The 21,276-nt window shown below is 45.6% G+C and overlaps 1 protein-coding gene across 2 annotated transcripts in view; it reads left to right on the plus strand.

Annotated features, from left to right (window-relative positions):
* Positions 1 to 402: 402 nt before the first annotated feature.
* The window catches only part of NTN1 (netrin 1), a 192,611-nt gene continuing 171,737 nt past the window's right edge, over positions 403 to 21,276 (plus strand). The window contains exons 1-2 of one of the 2 annotated variants that reach the window (XM_068530344.1): positions 403 to 440; positions 1,197 to 2,278. In XM_068530344.1, the coding sequence (XP_068386445.1) occupies positions 1,261 to 2,278 (1,018 nt within the window). In that variant the 5' untranslated portion in view covers positions 403 to 440; positions 1,197 to 1,260. Of the gene's footprint in view, positions 441 to 460; positions 741 to 1,196; positions 2,279 to 21,276 lie in introns of those variants that run through there. The other variant, XM_068530343.1, reaches the window with a different exon arrangement.

A 21,276-nucleotide genomic window follows, 5' to 3' on the forward strand; every position in this document is an offset into this window, starting at 1 on the left:
GCTCCCCCGGGCGTGGGGCCGGCGGAAACCTGCGGGGCTCTCCGCGCAGCGCGGGGCCGGGGCGACGCGGACAGACCGCGGCCGGCCCCTCCTCCCTCCGCGGGGTGCGCGCCGGGCCCAGCCCCCTCTCCGGGGTTTCCCCGGGCGCTCTCCTTGCTTTCCCTTTGTCTCTGCTTCTCCTTCTCGGGCGCCCGGGTTCCCACCCGCTCGTGTCCTCGCTCTCTCCGGGTCCCGGGCCGCTTCCCTTTAACTTTCTTCTTTCCCGGGGTTAAAACTTTGCTAGCGAGCGGGCGGCTGCTCGCCGACGTTATTGGCCGGCGCCCCGCCCGGCGGCCCCGCCCCCTCCCCCGCCCCCGCGCTCCCCTCCGCCCCCCACTCCCTGCGCGAGTGGCGGCGGCGGCGGCGGCGGCGGCGGAGCCTTCGGGGGCGTGCGTGCGTGTGTGAGTGCGCGCCAGCCAGCGGGAGTGTGTGTGCGCCCCGGGCGCGGGCTGGGCGGCACTCGCACCGCGGCGGGAGCGCCGGGAGCCGGGCGGCCGCGTCGTCACTCGGGCGGGAGAGGCGGCGGCGGCGGCCGGGCCGGGGCTGGGGCAGCGGCGGCCGCGCCGGGCATGGAGCTGGCAAGCCCGCGCTGAGGCAGGGCGCTCCTGCTAGCAGCCAGCGAGAGGCTCTCCGCCGTCCGGCGCGCGGGCTCCCCGGCCAGGGCCGGGCAAACTTTTCTTTCTCTTTTGCCCTCTCCTGAGGTAAAGTCCCGAACGCGGACTCGCCGGCGGGGGTGCGATCTGGGACAGCTGAGCGGGACCCCGGGCTGCGGGAGGAGGGGGCGCGGGCCGTGCGGGCTCGGGGGGCCCACGAGCTGCCCTGCGTCCGAGTTTGGGGTGCTGGCGGGCCGGCCGCGGACGGGCGGACGGGCGCGGGCCGGACCCTCGGGCGGCGTGGAGGCGGCGGCGGGGAAGCCGAGCGATGGCCCGCGGCCCCGGCTCGCCGCCGGCCGGGAAGGAGAGGCGCGGGTGGTGCGGGCTTGGGGCCCCCGGATTCGCCTGCCCCCCCGGGACGCGGGGGAGTGAGGCGGGAGTTCGTTCGGCCGCGGGCTTGGTGCGGGGGAAGCCGGGCGTTCGCCCGCGCCCCAGCTCGCCGCCCCGCCGGGGGGTGGAGGGCGCGGGGCGGCCTGGCTGAGCGCGGCTCCCCTCTCTCCGCAGGCGCCTTCTGCGGCGGGCGGACCGACTCCTCGGCGCGGCGGGGCCGGGGCAGGCTGGACGCAGCATGATGCGCGCAGTGTGGGAGGCGCTGGCGGCGCTGGCGGCGGTGGCGTGCCTGGTGGGCGCGGTGCGCGGCGGTCCCGGGCTCAGCATGTTCGCCGGCCAGGCGGCGCAGCCCGACCCCTGCTCGGACGAGAACGGCCACCCGCGCCGCTGCATCCCGGACTTTGTCAACGCGGCCTTCGGCAAGGACGTGCGCGTGTCCAGCACCTGCGGCCGGCCCGCCGGGCGCTACTGCGTGGTGAGCGAGCGCGGCGAGGAGCGGCTGCGCTCCTGCCACCTCTGCAACGCGTCGGACCCCAAGAAGGCGCACCCGCCCGCCTTCCTCACCGATCTGAACAACCCGCACAACCTGACGTGCTGGCAGTCCGAGAACTACCTGCAGTTCCCGCACAACGTCACGCTCACGCTGTCGCTCGGCAAGAAGTTCGAGGTGACCTATGTGAGCCTGCAGTTCTGCTCGCCACGGCCCGAGTCCATGGCCATCTACAAGTCCATGGACTACGGGCGCACGTGGGTGCCCTTCCAGTTCTACTCCACTCAGTGCCGCAAGATGTACAACCGGCCGCACCGTGCGCCCATCACCAAGCAGAACGAGCAGGAGGCCGTGTGCACCGACTCGCACACCGACATGCGCCCGCTCTCGGGCGGCCTCATCGCCTTCAGCACGCTGGACGGGCGGCCCTCGGCGCACGACTTCGACAACTCGCCCGTGCTGCAAGACTGGGTCACGGCCACCGACATCCGCGTGGCCTTCAGCCGCCTGCACACGTTCGGCGACGAGAACGAGGACGACTCAGAGCTGGCGCGCGACTCGTACTTCTACGCCGTGTCCGACCTGCAGGTGGGCGGCCGCTGCAAGTGCAATGGCCACGCGGCCCGCTGCGTGCGCGACCGCGACGACAGCTTGGTGTGCGACTGCAGGCACAACACGGCCGGCCCGGAGTGCGACCGCTGCAAGCCCTTCCACTACGACCGGCCCTGGCAGCGCGCCACAGCCCGCGAGGCCAACGAGTGCGTGGGTGAGTGGGGCGCCGCGGGGACGCGGGCGGCGGGCGGGGACCCGGGCGGCTGCTCCCGGGCTTCGCGACCGAAGGTTCCCGAGGATCGCCCGCTTCGTGGATGTGGTGGGGATGGTGGGAGGCGCGTTCCTGGAAATCGGGCACCGCGGAGCGCAGAGAGCTGGTCCGCTCGCGCTCGTGGCGCTGGCCGTGGACGCTCGGGTTTGCGTTCAAGGCGCTGTGCGAAGCCAAGATGGGGGGAGAGGGCTTTGCCGAAAATTTGCCGACCGGTTCCCCTAAGCCCAGATCCAAAGGCACACACTCCTTGCCTTCCCCTCAGTTTGGCGGGACCCTGGCGTCCACCTCCGCCCCAACCCCCTCCCCTAGGGCTGCAGCTGCGCGCGCTGTTGGGGACCCCGGCCCGGTTCCCGGGAAGTTCCAGCTCCACGACCACAAATCCCTTGGGAGATGGCAAAGGGATTTGCAGTTGGGGGCCAATTCGGTACACGACGACTATCACTCCTGCGTCCTCCATTTGTCTTTTATGGTTTGAAAATAGATATATTTTTTTCCTTTGGACAGCGTGTTTGTGTTAGCAAAAGAATGATGTGATTTAAATTAATTACTATCTACAGATTGCAAAAGAGAGTTCACTAATTATGTTAAACGAATTCAATCCCGCTCCAAAAAAGTATACCAGATTTTTTTGTTGTTGTTAGCGTCAGGGTTCGGTGAAATTAAACAGTTCCGAATTAACTAAGGGCCCAGATTCTCGATTTCATGGGGTTTCAGTTCCTGAAAGAGAAATCTGACAAAACGGGCACTGGTGGATACTGGTTGGGTCGGAAATGAGGCTTTAGAAAAAAAAAAAGATAAAAGGATCCGTTCTGTTTCTGAATCATACAACTTTGCTGCTGTAGAAACTCTGCGGCATCAGTTTCTCCCCAGGAGGACAAAAAAAAAAAAAAAAAGAGGGGAAAGGTAGTAAGACCATACTCTGCTTTTCCAGTATGAGATGTAAATGCCCAAATCTCATGTTTTATTTTAATGAAAATCATCAACGTCAATCGTCAATATAGTTGGTCAGTACGCCCTTGGGTGTTCATCTTTCGTGGAATATAGACGTTTCCTCCCCCTCCCCCTCCCCCCAGCCCCACACAGCCGGTGTGAGTCTCTTCAATTGCTTCGGCCTCTGAGGCACATTACAAAGTTTGCTGGTCCCCACAAACACACGTTTTGAGGTCTGGTTCTGATTAATTGTGTCATGTTGTTGTCGAATAGTTTGTGCCTCATGACTGTGGATGTAGACTTTTGGAATGGAAAACATGTTTTGGAGAAGCCCAGTCGGCACTGAGGCCCAGGCAGGCGTCCTGGTCTGTAGAGGGCTGTTCTCCTGTTGCGTGGCGGGGCCTCCATCTTTGCACTCCAAGTGTACACTTTTGCAGACCTAATTGTCCTTCCCCCTCCTTTAAGGGACGGAACTGGTTGCCTGTTGGAAGAGACTTTTCAGGATTCGGTGGCGAGATAGTGGTTACACCCCGGCTTAGTCGTCTTTGAGAATTAAAACTCCTTTGATCTGCTCCATTCCTTCAGAACTGTTGGTTTTTCCCATTTCTTCTCTTTCTTCTCCCCTTTCCTCTTTTCTTTTCTTCCTTTTGTGCGTAAAAACCTTTTATTGACATTTAAAAGGCCTCCCAGGGTTTTGCTATCAGTTTTAGTATGTATGTGCATATGAAAGATAACTTCTCATTGTCACCAGCAGGGTCTGATTGGAAAAAACACAAGTGAATACATTGAGGCAGATAAACTGGCTACGAAGGTAGCATTTTACTGGCTTGAAGATTCCTCTTAGCAGGGGTGGTATTGTTCAGATACCACCCACCCCCATCTCTCCCTGTCAGTTCATGTAACCCGCAATTGTTATAACAATGGCCATGTACTTGAAATAATTTCTATAGTCGAGGATTTTGTCTTTTGACCAAAGCACTAACTCTGTGCACAAATTGGATTGACCGGGTTTTTTTTTTTTTTAAACCAAATTGAGCAATCAACATATTAACTAATGTAATTAGTAAGCCTTTTTGTTCAAAAAGTTTAATTAGGCCTAATAAGTACATAATCTACATGACAAATAATCGGCTAGCAATATTTTCTGGTTTTTACTGAAGTTATTTTAATTCTCAGTAGTTAAAGTATCTTTAAATCTTGCCAATTATTCAGTCATCTCATAAAAGCCAAGCCAATTCAACGATGTTAAAGTTATTTATAGTTTCCTTTTTGAATAGATGTTCTGATACCTTGTAGATATAGCCTCGGGAATGTCAGGTTGAAGTTCCCATAAAGTCTTAATTGAAGTCTTAGTGATTTTTCCATCATTCCACAAAAGAGAAAGCCAGCAAAGACAATTTAGAAGTGATTTACAATTAAAGGTCGAGCTTTTTATGAAAAGGCCCTGCAGTGGAGATATGTGAATGAATTAGTATTTGACAGGTGTTCTGAGACACTACAGGGCACTGTGCTAGGAAAAAGCATTAATGAATCCTTCAAACACTAACTTTTGTACTCTCAGCGGCTCAGATTTTTTCCCCAACATAATCCCATCTTGTGAATTTCACACTGTTGACATATTAAGTCAAGCTACCCAGATTATTTACAACTAAGGCAAAGTAAAGTATATTTTTAATTCTCAAAATGAGTTTTGATTAAAAATGAAGCATTATCACTGTCTTTGCCTTTCTAAAATAATGAGACATGACATAATAAAGTGGCATCGTTCCCTAGGTTAACCCTCTCATCCCCCCTCCCCACCCAGTCCTAAAACTTGGAAAAAAATCGATATTATTATTTGACTAAATGGTTCTACACAGGGCTGAGGTGCGTTCGGTTTACTAAGAAATGCATATATCCTATCGGTTTTCTTTGGTCCAGCTTTCTTTTTGGGGTTGTTTCAAGGTTAAGTTCTCTATGGAATAAACATGAACTTTTGTAAGGTCCAATTTTATTTTAAGTGCAATTTTGGACTTCTTCCGGAGAAGAGAAAACCCAAAACAATATGAAAGAGAAGACTATGTATAACGTTACGGCCTCGACAGCTCTCCGTGGAATAACTAAATACTTTCTTCCGCCCATATGTATCAGCAGTGTTCACATGCTCTTATACACATGTGCATTTATATTCATTGTGTAAAGAAGCATCCATGCATGGTGGTGGGGGGGTGTACATTCAAGAGAAAACGCATGAACAGTTTTAAACCACCTGGGTTGCTAGGCCCTTTTACCCCTCTTCTTTTTTTTAAAAAAGAGCATCTGAAGACCATATTGTGTTTCATAAATTATTGACATCAGTTTTAATCAGTGTCCCCCTGACGTCGGAGCTGTGTTAGTATTTAGTGCCTGACAAAGCATGCTGTTTAATCTTACTGTGGGGATGTCAGCATGAACCCCTGCCTGGTTTGTGACAGGGTGAGCTTATGAAAACTCGTTTTGCGACTCACTCTATGGCTTGGCGTTGCCCAGCTGAAACCCAAAACCCACACAAAAGACGTCTCTGCAAGATGAGCACCGTGCTGGGCTGGCCTCCTATGGTCATGGGTACCTGCAACATAATGCCCGTAATTGTTTAAACATGGCTTTGGGAGGGGGTTCCTCAGGCTGTAAATGGCTCTGGTGCTTGGGCCTACCATCATCTTCCCCGGCAGGAGAGGGAGGTTATATGGGAGGCGTTGCCCTGAGAAATCTAATGCCCCGATAAAGACTTGCAAAATCAGAAGGCTAAAATGATTTGCTGCTCAGTCTGGTACATAGGGATAGATAAGTGAATGCTTTTATAGTCCTAGTAATTATTGTAATTATTGTCATCATAATTACATAATGTAATCATAATGTAAATTATGATTAACCCTTGAGGGCTTATTTTTTGCCAAACACTCGGATTAATTTAGTCATTTAATCACTGTGACTATGCTAATAATAGGCCCTATTATTGTCCTTATTTTTACAGAGGAGGAAACCATAACCGAGAGATAGTAAATGGTTTACCCAAAGCCATATAGCTAGTAGGTGGTGGAGCTAGGACTCCAGTCTGATGCTTTATGATTGGTTTTATTGCATCCTCTGTGCTGCCTCCCCATAGAACGGATGGACGATAAATGAACAGCAGTTACATGTACAGGCCAACCTCAGAGATATTATGGGTTCAGTTCCAGACCACGGCAATAAGGCAAGTCACACGAATTTCTCGGTTTCCCAGTGCCTGTAAAAGTTGTTCACACCATACTGTAGTGTATCAAGTGTGCAATAGCATTACGTCTAAAAAAATGTACATACCTTAATTAAAAAATACTTCATTGCAAACAAATGCTAACCATCGTCTGAACCTTCTGAGAGTCATAGTAGTAACATCAAAGATCACCGATGACAGATCACCATAGCACATATAATAATAATGAAAAAGTTTGAAATATTGCAAAGAATTACCAAAATGTGACACAGAGGTATGAAGTGAGCAAATGCTGTTGCAAAAACAGCGCCACTAGACCTGCTCGAGGCTGGGTTGCCTCACACCTTCAAGCTGTAAGAAACACAATATCTGCGAAGTTCAATAAAGCAAAGTGCAGTAAAGTGAGGTCTGCCGGTAGAGGAGAATTCGAGGAGAATAGTCAGAACAGCCTGTTATCTAGCAAGCTTGTTACCTCTTGCTAGAATTAGAGGTGTGTTGTATTGCATGACGTTATGTCATATGATGTCATATATCATACTCATATTTATTATGTTCATACATACTTAAATATGAAACTGTATATAAGAAGTCATCCTTGATTGTAGCCATCAGGCCTAGTGGGAGCTGGGAGTTTTTAGGAATGTAAGTGAAGAGGGTTTAAGCACCTTTGTGTGGGTTCTCAGCGTGCACAGGTGTTGCTGATGGCCAAGTCTTTCTTTCTTTTCTTTTTTTTACTTTTTGGCCACGCCGAGCAGCATGTGGGATCTTAGTTCCGGACCAGGGATCGAACCTGCATTGGAAGCGCGGAGTCTAAACCACTGGACCTCCAGGGAAGTCCTGGCCAAGTCTTTCTTGATTTCAGGGCCCATGATCCCTCTCAAAGGTGGTGGAACAGAGGTCGTAATCAGAAAATCCTTTCTAAGAAGCCCTTCTCCTTTGTCCCTAGTGTTCAGTATCCCGTTGTTTCTCTGGAACACACTGAAAAAAGCGTAGGAAGTGGCTAGGGAGTGTTGTTGTTAAAGAGGGGGGTTTAGTGGCATATTCTGGTTGCCGGCGTGGTGCTGGTAGGTGCCGGGCATGTGTGTCAGCGGCACAGGACTGTCATTTATCGCTGTTGGCCCCGTGGCAGCTGGAGTGAGGGTCTCTGCTGAGGTTGCTCCCCGCTCTGCCCAGAGAAGCCAGACAGAGCCGTGTCAAGGTGCACCTTCTGGGGTGCGTCTGTGCCTTTCCAAGGCTTTGCCAAGGTCTCCTTTGGCCCTGCCCAGACTTCTCCCTGACTTCCTTCTCCTGTAGAAAAATGAGATCCTCGGAAAAGTATTTGAGACTTTATGTCCAGAGTAAATATTGGAAAGGCAGTGGGTTGAAATTCAGATGTTCCCTGGAAGGAATCCCCTCATTTTCTGCTGGCAGCTGGTATCGATATTTCCTTCTTGAGATGAGTTGTGCTTTTCATTAAGTAAATTTTTTGTCTTGGGATTAAACCAACATTGTATTCTTAATAGACTTTTATGTTTACACTTCAAAAGTCCACTGGGTTGTTATTCGTGTTATCTTGATGGCTTCCACAGCGTCTGCTATGCACACTGGCCTCACCAAAATAAATGGCTCTCTAGGGAACTGGATTATAAAACGGTCTTATCTGTCGATGCTCTAGTACGGGTATTTTGTGAGCCAGTATTTTTTTTTTTTTCTTCCTTTCAGAAGTGATAATCATACCTTGGGTTTCTGCAGTGCCTTTCATTAGAGGAAGACTGGAGGTCTCGGAGAGGTTTTGAAATGCTCAGGTTTTAAGCCTAATACTTGCAGAGTGGCCTACAGCATTTTGCCTGTCATCTGGAAAGACACACATCAGCCCTTGTGGTCTCCGAAGCCTCGGAAGACGTGGCATTGGTTTGGGTGGCCCGGGAGTTAGAATGCCTGTCCGGGGGGTGTTGGGTTGCATCCTGAAGGCAGACCACAAACCCCTACTAAGTGCCAGGCATCGTACTAGGTGCTTTACATGTGCTTTATGTCAGTGAATCAGATTTCCACGAAGGAGGCCTTTCGGAACCAGATGTCGCTGCCACCAAAGGGCAGTTTTTACACAAACAAAACTGAACGTAGACAGGGTACATCTTGGCTCGTTCAGTGACGCTGTTGTATACACAGAGAGCAGGGGGTATCAGTGGCACTCGTTTCGAGGGCTGATCACATAAAAGCGTGTCCTGTTGTAACCAGCTCCGAGGGATGGTTCCGAACGGTGCCTGAAATCATTGAGCTGCCTGCGACAGTCCTCGGACACAGGGCTATTTGCCTCCACGCTGTCTGCTGTCTTGAGGTTCGATGTGTACAGCACGTGGAGAGTTCAGGATCGCATTTCTGTAGTCTTATTCCAAAAGTGTAGCTCTATTATAAACTTGGCATTAGATTTTCATTTGCCTTTGGAACGTTATATAATTTATGTGAATTCCCCCTAAGTCAGAAGGCAGAGACCCATTCCATTTGTCAGTTCCTTGCCTGTAGAGATAATACTTCCTTCCCATCCCCAGCTCCTTGGAGGCCTTGGCTGGGTGTGTGTTCAGCCCTGACTATATTATTTTGTGCCAGTTCTGCTCTCTGACAGAGAGAAGGGACTGTGTGTGCGATGGATGTTTCTATCTGCTGCATCCACTGGCACTAAGAGAACAAGGGAAGATGTCCTCAAGGGGACAGGTGTACCAGTGGTTCAGAAGTAGTGCCAAGGAATGGAGACGTGTACTCTGCCTTTGCCTCTGGTGGGGTCATTCCTGGAGATCCTGAGTCTTCTGCCATCAGGGTCATTGTATTAGCTAGAGGTAAGGCTATAATCACGTTGCAGTGCATTTGTGCATATAAAGACGATCCAGAAGAAAGGTTTCCTTGTGGGTATGGCGGGCTTCTAGGTTATTTGAAGGGGTGAGTGGTTTTTCAGAGGTCAAAGTAAATTTGTTGGGTGAGAACCTTGAAAGGTAGAAAGTAATACTGAGAGGAACAGAAAGTTCGCTATATCAACTGATAATCAATGACTCCTCCCAACTCAGCCTAGAAGGAGGCTCTAGAAGGCTGTCTCTGTGGAGGATTCAGGACTAGCCTATGTAAGATGTGCGAGGTATCAGCCTTCTGTGCAGGTGGTCCGGTTTTAGTTGAGGGCCCATTCATGCCCCTTCCTGGCTGGTGCTATGGCTAGATTTTCTAGATTTTCCCCGGTCCTTTACTGCCTCCAGAGAAGAGAGATTTTTGGTTGTCATGTCCAATTTTTCACACATTCCAGAGGCGCCACACCAAAGTTAGACAATCTGTAGGACCACAGGCACCTTTAAAGGGGCCGGGTTTGAATAAATGAGTCTTAGGTAACAAGGAAATAAGGTAGATTCTCTTTTAGTTTCCTGAGCACCAGTATGTTGCATTACGTTCCATATTTGATGGAACATCCCAAAGGGATGGACACTTCCCGCCGCCTGATTACGGTTGTTGGGGCTTCTGATTTCATCTGTTCCTGCTTGGAGTGGCTGTGGTGAGTACTTGGCAAACGTATCACCCCTTCCCAATTCTGAAACCAGGGCAGACATCACTAATCAATCACTGTACTCTTTTCTCCTAAGTCCAGAAATGGTCTTAGGGTATTAGACTCCTTTTCAATGTAATACCCTAGGCAGCCGTTACTCCTTAGAGTTAGCCTAGGAGATAAAATCTAAGACCAAGGGTCCCAGGAGACCTTCCCTGGCTCCCCCAGTCTGCAGACAGAGAAGTACACTGTAAGTGGACGTTTCTGGAGCAGTCAGTGGTCAGGTGGCTCTGTTGGGTCTGGGGATGGAAAGCAGTGGGAAGTGATGCCCTCCCTGCAGGTGGGATGCAGTCTCATCGGGCCTGAGGCTCTTCCCACCTGAGAAGTCGGGCCCTGGACCCCACACCAGGTCTGCGCAGCATCAGGAGACAGAACTCTACACAGGCAAGGGCTCTGCTTACATTTGGGCTGACACACAAAGTGCCGAACAATAACAGCGCCAGTCCCAGCATGAAAAAGGAAACACATTGTGTTTACAGATATGGAGCTTGGCCTCCGAAACAAGAAAGTACCTTTGGGTCGGGCGCCCCAGGGCAGGGCTGTTGGACAGCGGCCCCCCTGCTCTGAGTCCTGCGGCCAACGCGTTTCCTCTCCCCGCAGCCAGACCTCAAGAGGTGGGCAGGTCGATCAAAGCCAACTCTTTCTTCCCAGACCCAGCCCTGTCTCACTCCACAGCTCAGACCTGGGGAGAATTCATTGTGAGAAAGTGCTCGACCTGCCCAGCTGCCACGAGGAAGGAAATTGCTTCTCACTCCAATCCACAGAAACCCATCGGGCTTAAACCAGGATTGGGGGCAGATCTGCCATCATTGCTACCCAGACATGCCAGGGGAGAATGGGACTGGGCATCCTCTGTATTTCTCACCCCAGTTTGTTGTTGGAACCAAGGTGAGGGAGCTGTTTCTTGTTTTATTTTATTTTATTTGTTTTTTGTATTTTGGCCATGCCGTGCAGCACGCGGGATGGTTCCCCAACCAGGGATTGAACCTGGGCCTCCGCAGTGAAAGTGCCAAATCCTAACCACTAGGCCACCAGGGAATTCCCTGTTTCTTGTTTTAAATCGAAGGTGTCTGCAGAAGAATGTGACCCACGTTGAAGTGAAAAGCAAGTTCTGATTTTCCTGCTGCATAGAAATGGTTCAGTTCTAAAATCAAGATCAGAGAGCACAGCATTCTACTTAATAACATATGAAATACCAAGATGTGTGTATTAGGCGTTATGGTTGAGAGAACCCACCTCCAGCTTCAGACTGCTTGGGTTGAAGTCCTGGCTCCACCCCCGCAGTGTGACCTTGGGCGTGTTATTGTAGTTCTCTGTGCTTTCAATGCCTTCTGTGTCCTGGGGGGCTCCACTGAAGACCACGCTGGTATATGGGGTACAGTGCCGAGTGAGAGGGGCCCTTGCATTGTGCTAGGGAGGGGGCTCAGAAGAGGGGCATAAGAAGGGGACCCCCGAGGCAGGGTGCTCCTTCTAGACTAGGGGCTTTCTTTTTTCTTTTTACTTTTTTAAAAAAATTTTTAATTGAAGCATAGTTGCTATACAATATTATATAAGTTACAGGTGTACGTATAGTGAGTCACAATTTTTAAAGGTTATATTCCATTTGTAGTTATTATAAAATATTGGCTATATTCCCCATGTCGTACAAGATATCCTTGTAGCTTATTTTATAACTAATAATTTGTACCTCTTAATCCCTCACCTCTAAATTGCCCCTCCCCTTCCCTCTCCCTACTGGTAACCACTAGTTTGTTCTCTATATCTGTGAGTCTGCTTTGTTTTGTTTTGTTATATTCACTAGTTGGTTGTATTTTTTTAGATTGCACGTATAAGGGATGTCATACAGTATTTGTCTTTCTCTGTCTGGCTAATTTCACTTAGCATGATGCCCTCCAAGTCCATCCATGTTGCTGCAAATGGCAAAATTTCATTCTTTTCTATGGCTGAGTAATATTCCATTGTATGTGTACATATATTTATTCATTCATCTGGTGATGGACACTTAGGTTGCTTCCATACCTTGGCAATTGTAAATAATGCTGCTATGAACATTGGGGTGCATGTATCTTTTCGAATTAGTGTTTTTGGTTTTTTTGGATATATACCCGGGAGTGGCATTCCTGGGTTATAGGGTAGTTCTATTTTTAGTTTTTTGAGAAACCTCCATACTGTTTTCTGCAGTGACTGCACCAATTTACATTCCCACCAACAGTGTACAAGGGTTCCCTTTTCTCCACATCCTCGCCAACACTTGTTATTTGTGTTCTTTTTGATGATAGCCATTCTGACAGGTGTGAGGTGACAGCTCATTGTGGTTTTTGATTTGCATTTCCCTGATGATTAGCGCTGTTGAGCATCTTTTCATGTACCTGTTGGCCATCTGCATTTCCTCTTTGGAAAAATTAGACTTGGGGCTTTTTATCAGCACACATTTCTGTAGCCCTCACTACTGCCATGCTCTGTTCTAAACATTCTGCAAATATTATCTTGTTTAGTCCTCATAACAGCCTTATGAGGTGGGTTCTATTATGAGTATAATTAAGTCAGTTTCTTCACTGAAGTATAACATAATGTACAGAAAAGCACACGAATGCTTAGTGCACAGCTCAAAACTTTTCATGATGTAGACACACCTGCATAACCAGCACCCCAGATGCTGCCCTGAGTGCCCCTCCAGTCACCACGCCCCTTACCCACCATGCGTTGAATTGCCTGTTTTTGAACTTCATGTAAATGGAATCATATTCTGGCTGCTTTGGCTCAGGTAGTACATTTGTGGTATTTATCCATGGGTAGTAGTAGTTTTATTCGTTTTCATTGCTATGCTGTAGTGTTCCGTGATACCCATGTATAAATTTATTTATTTGTTCCATTTATGGTGGATATTTGGGTTGTTTCCAGATTTTAGCTATTAAAAATAGTGCTGCCGTGGCTGTACTTACCCATGTCTTTTGATGCATATTTGAATGCATTTCTGTTGGGGATGTGTCTAGAAGTGGAATCTCGTGTCCTAGGGTAGGTATCCGTTCAGCTCTAGTACACTGTGTTTATCCATTGGTGACACGTTTTGTAGAAAGTGGTTGTACACATTTACATTTATACACCATTTTACAGGTGAAGAAATGGGGGCACACACAGGGTACATGCCTTGCCCAGGGTCTCACAGCCGGCAGTGGTGGAGTTGGGGTCAGAATCTAGGCAGTGTGGTTCTGGCGTCTTGTTTTCCACCACTGTGCCTGGTTGCCTCTCTCCTTCACCTGTATATACCCTGCCAAGGAAAACTGTTAATAATGGGGGCAAAGGTGACTTTGGGCCAGTCCCTTCACTTGTCTGGGCCTTGGTTTTCTCTTCTGTAAAATGGGGGGTTGGGCCACGAAGACCATCTTGAGCGCTCACATTTCTGTGCCCCAGTGGACGCACCTCCTTCCTGAGGACTTTTCCCAGCTGCGTTACCCACCCCTTCCATTCCCATCTCCACCAGAGGCAGCTCTACAGTGTGAGCAATGTTATTTCCCGCCACCTCCATTCCATTGGGGTGCCCTCAGGAGACTGCGCAGGCTCTGATTGGAGGACTCACTTGGCCCCGCCCTTCAAGACTTCCTGGAATTTCCTCATCTTTCACTCACCAGCTTTTACACTGGGGAGGGGGAGACATGGGACCTTTGTTCCATCTTTGCCCTCTGGCATGTCAGCCACCCAGCCTTCTCTCTTCAGTCATGCGTGTTCAGCTGAATGAACGTTCACAAAATCAACTCACTTGTGTAACTAGCTCAGCCATCAAGAAATCAGATATTTCCAGAAGGCCTCTTTCTGCCGTTCACACCACCACCGCACTGTGGCCACCATCCTGACTGCTAACACCATAGATTTCGTTTTGCCTGTTCTTGAACTTCACATCCATGAAATCAGACTGTGTGTTCTCTTCAGTACCTGGCTTCTTTTGCTCAGCAATATTTCCTTATAAGTAGTGTTAATCATAACTTATCCTCTAGTCCTTTTTAGTTTGATGGATGAGCGCGGTTTCTTGGAGGTACTGTGCCTTCTACTTGTCTTGTCTGCTCACCTTTGCTCGTGGTGAGTGACTTTCCTCATGTGTTTGGCACTGACTGTGAGCTTTTCTTTATTTGGGATTTCGTGGAATTCCCACGGGTCTTAGTTCTGGAAATGTCCCTTCTGAGTGATTTTGCATTTGATTTTGCCAGACATCCTGGAGGTGTCATTGGCTTGGGACCGCTTTTTCCATTAATTAATTATCTTAGAAATTCCTCTATCAAATGAGGAGTGTGTATTTTGCCTCCAATCATTTCCAGACCTGGGGTTTCATTTTCTCACTGAAGACTCTTTCTCCCTTTACTCAGGAGTTTTGGGGGACTTCCCTGGTGGTCCGGTGGTTAAGAAGCCGCCTTCCAACGCACGGGACGTGGGTTCGATCCCTGGTCGGGGAACTAAGATCCCACATGCCGTGGGGCAGCTAAGCCCACGCGCCACAACTACAGAGCCCACGTGCGTGGGAGCCCGCACGCCACAACTAGAGAAGCCTGTGTGCTGCGGTGAAGATCCCGCGTGCCGCAACTAAGACCCGACACAGCCAAAAAAAAAAAGTTTTGGGTAGAGACAACTTTTGCTGTCAGATTTTTAGTCCCCTTTTCACTTCGGGTGCATTTGGAAGGTCCAGGCTTTTGCCACATGGATTACTGATCCTAACGGGTCTCCCTGCCTCTACCCTTGTCCCCCAAGCTCCCAGTCTGTTCTTACTGGTAGTTCCCTCTGCCCAGATATCCCAATGGATGGCTTCCCTGACTCCTTCAAATCTTTGGTCAGCTGTCATTCCTCAGTGCAGCCTATCCTATTTAATGATCCTAAAATAGCCCCCTCATCCGTGTCTGTCTGTCTCTTTCAAACACACACACACACACACACACACACACACACACACAAACACACACACTTATACTTCTCATCACCTTTATCCTGCTCTACTTTCTCCTTTCTTCCCCCCACAGTGCTTATCTCCTTCTGACATACTGTTGGGTTGGCCAAGAAGTTTGTTTGGTTTTTTCTGTAAGATCTTACGAAAAACCCAAACAAACTTCTTGGCCAGCCCAATATTTAACTTAGTTATCTATTGTGTTTATTAACTATCTTCGCATCCTGCCACTTGCTCTGTTCTAAGGCACTTGTTAATTTACGTAAGGGCAGGAATCCTTGTCTCTTTTGTTCACAGGGAGCCTGGCATATAGTAGGTGCTCATTAAATATGGTGAAGAAAAAGAATGCGGGGCCTCCTTTCTAACTCCTGGCCTTTTAAGACCCAAGGTCTCATCTCATGTGTGCAGGTGTTAAAAACTCAAGCCCAAAGCAATTAAGGCCTGTCTCCAGGTCTGATAACCAGTCTTCCTTTCCCCTTATCTCTCTCCTCCTTCCCTTCCCTCCTTACTCACAAACACCCCATGGTCACCATGGTCTCAGTGTTTCTCTTAATACTTTGGCTTTCAGATTCTTATTTCCTCCAGCACTTGGGGATTTCCTTTTATTGCTTGTGAGATAGATATACCATGCATTACATATTCTTAAAAATTATTTTCATCTAGTATTTCTGCAGTGGTTGGGCTTCTGCATTAGCTCAGTATACCTTGTTGCCAGAACTCAGAGTCCTGTATTTTAATCTTCGTCCACCTGGAATTAATTGTGACATATGGTGTGAGGTAAGGATCCCTTTTTTTTCAGCAAACATTTAGCCAGCTATTCAATGACAGTTACTGAAAAAAAATTATTCTCAGCAATTTGAGATGCCATATTATTAAATGCTTAAGTATTATATAAACTTGGATCTATTTTCTACATTTCCCATTTTGTTTCACTGATCTGTTTTCCTTCCACTGCCTATCTGTTTGGATAGTGCATTTCATTTCTGGTGGGCTCAGCATTTAATCATTTATTCTTTTTCATTTATTCTTTTCAGTTATTCTCATTGCTCTTCTTATGTATTTATGTATGTATGCATGCATGTATAGGCTTTAGATGAGTTTATCAAGTTTCAATACAAACGCCATTGGTAATTTGGTGGCAGTGTAGTTAAAATGAAGTTGGTGATAGTTGATAACTTTTCTTTTTTTTTTTTTTTTGCCACACCACGCAGCATGCAGGATCTTAGTTCCCTGACCAGGGATCGAACCCGTGCCCCCTGCAGTGGAAGCACGGAGTCTTAACCACTGGGCCACCAGGGAAGTCCCTACATTTTAAAAATTGTAACTGTAATCAACATGACTGTTGTACTTAATGATTTCATTATTTAAATGTCTCCATTAAGGTTGTTAGGATACCGAAAGGGTAGGATGTAAGTCTAAATAAAATCATAGATTGACTCTCTTCTGGATAAATTTTTAAAACAGTATTAGTTGAAATTCAGTAAATTGCACATATTTAAAGAATGTAATTTGGAAAGTTTGACATATGTATTTACCTATGAAACTATAACCACAATCAAGATAAAGAACATATCCATCAGCCTCAAATGTTTCCTAATGCTCCTGGGTAATTCCTTGCATACCTTCTGCTGTTTCCATCACTGTGCTTTCTATCATTATATTAGTTTGCTTTTTCTAGAGTTTTATGTAAATGGACTCATATGGTATGTATTCTTTTTTGTCTGGTTTTCTTCAGTTTTCATGATCATTTTGAGACTTATCCATGATGTTATGTACCTCAATAGTTCACTCCTTTTTACTGCTGGATAGTAGTCCATTGTATGGAAATACCAAAACGCATCTATTCATCTGCTGATAGACATTGGGTTGTTTCCAGTTTTTGACTTTTACAGGTAAAGCAGCTGTGAACATTCTTGTACACATTTTTGCAGGGACATATGCTTTCATCTCTCTTGAGTAACTACCTAGGAGCAGAATGACTGTGTGATATGGTAGTGTATGTTTAACTTTTTAAGAAACTGCCAAACCGTTTTCCAAAATGGTTGTACCACTTTACATTCATACCAGCAGTGTGTGAGCATTCCAGTGTCTCCAACTCCAGTTCCTCGCCAGCATTTGATATGGTCAGTCTTTTTAATTTTAGCCATCTCAGTGGTTATAGAGTAGATAACCTTTACAATTTTAAGTCTTACAATCCAGAAGCATTGAACATTTTCATTTATTCATGTCTTCTTTTATGCCTTTCTGTAGCGTATGTAAATTTCTTTATAGTAGCCTTATACTTTTTAACAGGAAATTTACTTCTGTGTATTTATAATTTTTATTACTATTATGAAAGGAATTTTTTTCCTTCCTCATTTTATTTTCTAACTGGATATTGCTGACATATAGGAAAGTTGTTGATTTTTATATAAGTATTTTGCAACCTGCAATTTTACTGAACTCTTTTAAAATGAATTCTCATAGTTTTTCCGTTAATTCTCTTCTCTCAAATTTCTTTCATATTCAGTTATAGCCCACAAATCATGAATATTTTAGCTCTTCTTTCCAATGCTTGGACTTTTATTTTTCTTGTTTTACTGCATTGGATAGAACTTCAAAGTAATGGTATATAATAATGGTAAGATACACCCTTGTGTTGATCCTGACTGGAGTGAGAATGTTTCTAGAGTTTCATCATTAAGTATGTTGTTTGTTACTAGTTTCAGATAGATCTTTATTGTGCTCAAAGGAATGACCTCTATTCTTGGTTTACTGGGAGGTTTGCTCCTTTTTGTTGTTTTAAATCAAGAATATGTGGAATGTTAACCCTTTAGATATCAATCAATCAAAATGATCATATAATATTTCTCCTTCATTATATTAAATAATGAATTACATTAATTGTTTTATAAAATTTTTAATAGCTTTATTGAAATATAATTCACATACTGTACAAGTCACCCATTTAACGCATGCAATTCAGTGGTATTTAGTGTGTTTATAAAGTGGTGCAACCATCGCTAATATTAATCCCAGAACATTTTTGTCATCACCAGAAGAAACCTTGTACCCATAGCGGTCACTTTCCATTCCCTCCCCCTTACCACTGTCCCAGCCCTAAGCAACCACTAATCTACTTTTGATCTCTATGGATTTGTCTGTTCTGTACATTTCATATAAATAGAATCATACAATATGTGGCCTTTTGTGACTGACTGATTTCAACTAGCATAATGTTTTCGTGGTTCATCCATGTTATAGCATGTGTCAGTACTTCATTCCTATTTATGGCTGAATAATATTTCAGGGTATAGATATGTCACATTTTATTTATTCATTCTTCAGTTAGTGGACCTTTGGATTGTTTCCACCTTTTGGCTACTAGGAATAATGCTCTTATGAACATTGCTGTACGGGTTTTTGTATGAATATGCGTTTTCATTTCTCTTGTGTATGTACGTAGGAGTGGAAATGCTGGGTCATATGGTAACTCTATATTTAACTTTTGAAGGAACTGCCAGACTGTTTACCAAAGCAGCTATTCCATTTTACATTCTTACCTGTAATGTATGAAGATTCCAATTTCCCCACATCCTCATCTATACTTATACTCTTTCTTTTTGATTATAGCTGTTCTGGTGAGTGTGAGGTGGTATCTCATTGTGGTTTTGTGATTTTCTAAATTGGAACTATTCTAGCATTCGTGGAATAAAGTTTATTTGGTTATATATTATTCTTTGCTAATATTTTATTTTTGGTTTTTGTATCTGTTCAAAAGTGTAATTTGTCTGAACTTTTTTCTCCGTATATTGCCTTTTGTATCAGGGCTGTTCTGACCTTATAAAATGAAGTGAGAAGTTTCTATTCTCTTCTATGCTGTGGAATCATTTAAGTAGCATGAGAAATAACTGTTCCTTGAAGATTTGCTAGAATTAGCCCATCTGGGCCCTGTGCCATTTTTGGAAAGAGTTATTTGATAACCATTTCAGTTTCTTCCATGCTTATATGTTTATTCAGGAATTTTTCAACTGCTTTCTGAGTCAACTCTGGTAAATTATTTTCCAAGAAAATGATGATTTACCCAGATTTTCATTTTTTAAGCATAGTTATATATAGTAATCACTAAAAATGTTTTTTAAAACTTTCATATATGGCTATGTCACCGTTCTAATTTCTAATAATGAAATATTTATTCTCACTCTCTCTTTGCCTACATTTCTTTGTTTGTTTGACATTTTTGAAAATGATGATAATAATACCTGATAATATCTGTTGAACACTCACTGTGTGCCAGGCCCTGTGCTGAATACTTTGTATGCACTGTCTAATGTTCAGAATCTTGACAACTTTGTGAGTTGAGTACTATTATTCACATTTACAGGTGGTTAAGAAGTTCAGACATTTAACTTGCCTGATGTCACACAGTTACAAAGCCCAGAGTTATAATTCAAACAGGATCTCTCTATTCTCAGAGTCAGAGCTCTTATATGCTATTTTAGTCTGCCGCTTACTTTTTAATGTTTTTTTAAAATTGTTTCTAATGTTCTAATTTCTGTTTTATCTTTATTAATTTCTTATTTAGGCTTTTGTGGCCCTACTAATATTTTTAGTTGAATGCTCAGTTCAATTAATATCATTATTTTCTTATTCCTATTTAGCAGTACAAGCACTTAGGCAATGACTTTTCGTTTCTATAGTAGCTTTGACCACTTACCCTTGGTTTTGATTTGTACTGCTCTCATTGTCACTGTTTTTCCAGCGACTGTGTCATTGTAGTTGTGATACTCTTTTTGTTTCTGGAGTTATTTATGAATTGGATTTTCATTTCCAGGGTATTAAGTCCTCAAAATATATATTTTGTTATTAATGTCCAATTTCATTTTATTGCAACTAATACAATTTTTGTTTTGTTTCATTTTTAAACAATCTCATGTGTGTACGTAAGGTCACTTCTGTTGCTATTCCATGGGAACTGGAAGAGAGCTCTGTTTTTAGGGTACAGAGTTCAATATATTTATTAAAATCGATCTTACTGATTATATTCTTCAGATACTCTGTATCCTTGTTTTATTTTTGCCTACTTGGAACAAAAAGACAATATTAGTGGGAGACTGACATACCACTCTAAGTGTTTAACAAATTAAGTGGCAAAGTCATCCAACCTTTTAAAAATTAAGAGGTGGGCAAAGCCATATAAGGCTTTGAACACAAAGTAAAAGCAGGGGTCACAAAATAGTATCTGAAATGTAGAGTTCTGAGCAGAATGCATTAATAAGGCAAAGCTGGTTGGTTTATACTGATATCAGAAAAACTGCACCATATCATGAACTTGAATGGAAATCACCTGGGCCTTGGTTTCTCGGTGGTGAAAAGAGATGATTTTTCAGCAGATGCTTCCTAGTCCCTTCCAGCGCTCTCATTCCATGAGGACGGTTTGGGGTTCCCTCCTAAGTGGTGCCAGGAACGGAATTAACCGGGAGTTAATGACTAGAAGCAAAGAATAGAACAGGATGATTCCTAGTTGAGACTGGAGCAGTTTGAGCTGACAGCTGGGGCTGGGTTTATTGCTTTGGCTCATTCCTGTCTTTACAGGAGCATCTGCCTTCTTGCCTCTTGGCCTGGCAAAGGAGATGTGCTAAAATAGAAATCAGTCTGCAAGGACAAGATGGTGAGGCCACAAGAACTCCCTGACATGGGGTGCCACCTCCTGTAATGAAATATGACCCTGATGGCTGGGTTTGGCTCTGGAATATGCCCCCTTCCCCCACCCCCGGGAGCTCTCTGCTCTCGGAAAGAGCATTTCCATAGACAGCTACCTGCAGGAACGGGCAGGTTACCCAGCTCCATGCCTGCCTCTGTGTCCCCTCATCCTCTTGCCAAGAGATGATTAATTCATTGAACAAAGAGGGGAAGGTGAAGAGAGGCATGTGTTTCACAGGATACCAGGACCATGAGAAAGGCTGAAAATTAATGAGTTAAGTATCTAATTTAAGAAGTTAGGGAAAAATGAACCAGAATAAGCCAGAACAAAGTGGGGGTGGGGAGGAGATTAAAAACAAGAGCAGAAGTCAATGAACTAGAAAACAGATATTCAACAGAGAGAACCAAAGCCAAAAGTTGGTTGTTTGGGAAGACTAATAAAATAAACAAATATCTGGAAAGATTGGTAGAGGGAAAAAAAAGAGAAGGCACAAATAAACAACATTAGGAATGAAAAAGAGACATAACTAGAGATCTGGCAGAGACGAAAAAAATAAGGTAATACTATGAACAACTTTATGCTAATAAATTTTAAAAGTGTAACCTCTAGCATCTTGATCCAAACCCTT

Source organism: Eschrichtius robustus, chromosome 20, assembly GCF_028021215.1.
Source record: "Eschrichtius robustus isolate mEscRob2 chromosome 20, mEscRob2.pri, whole genome shotgun sequence".
Taxonomy (NCBI): domain Eukaryota; kingdom Metazoa; phylum Chordata; class Mammalia; order Artiodactyla; family Eschrichtiidae; genus Eschrichtius; species Eschrichtius robustus.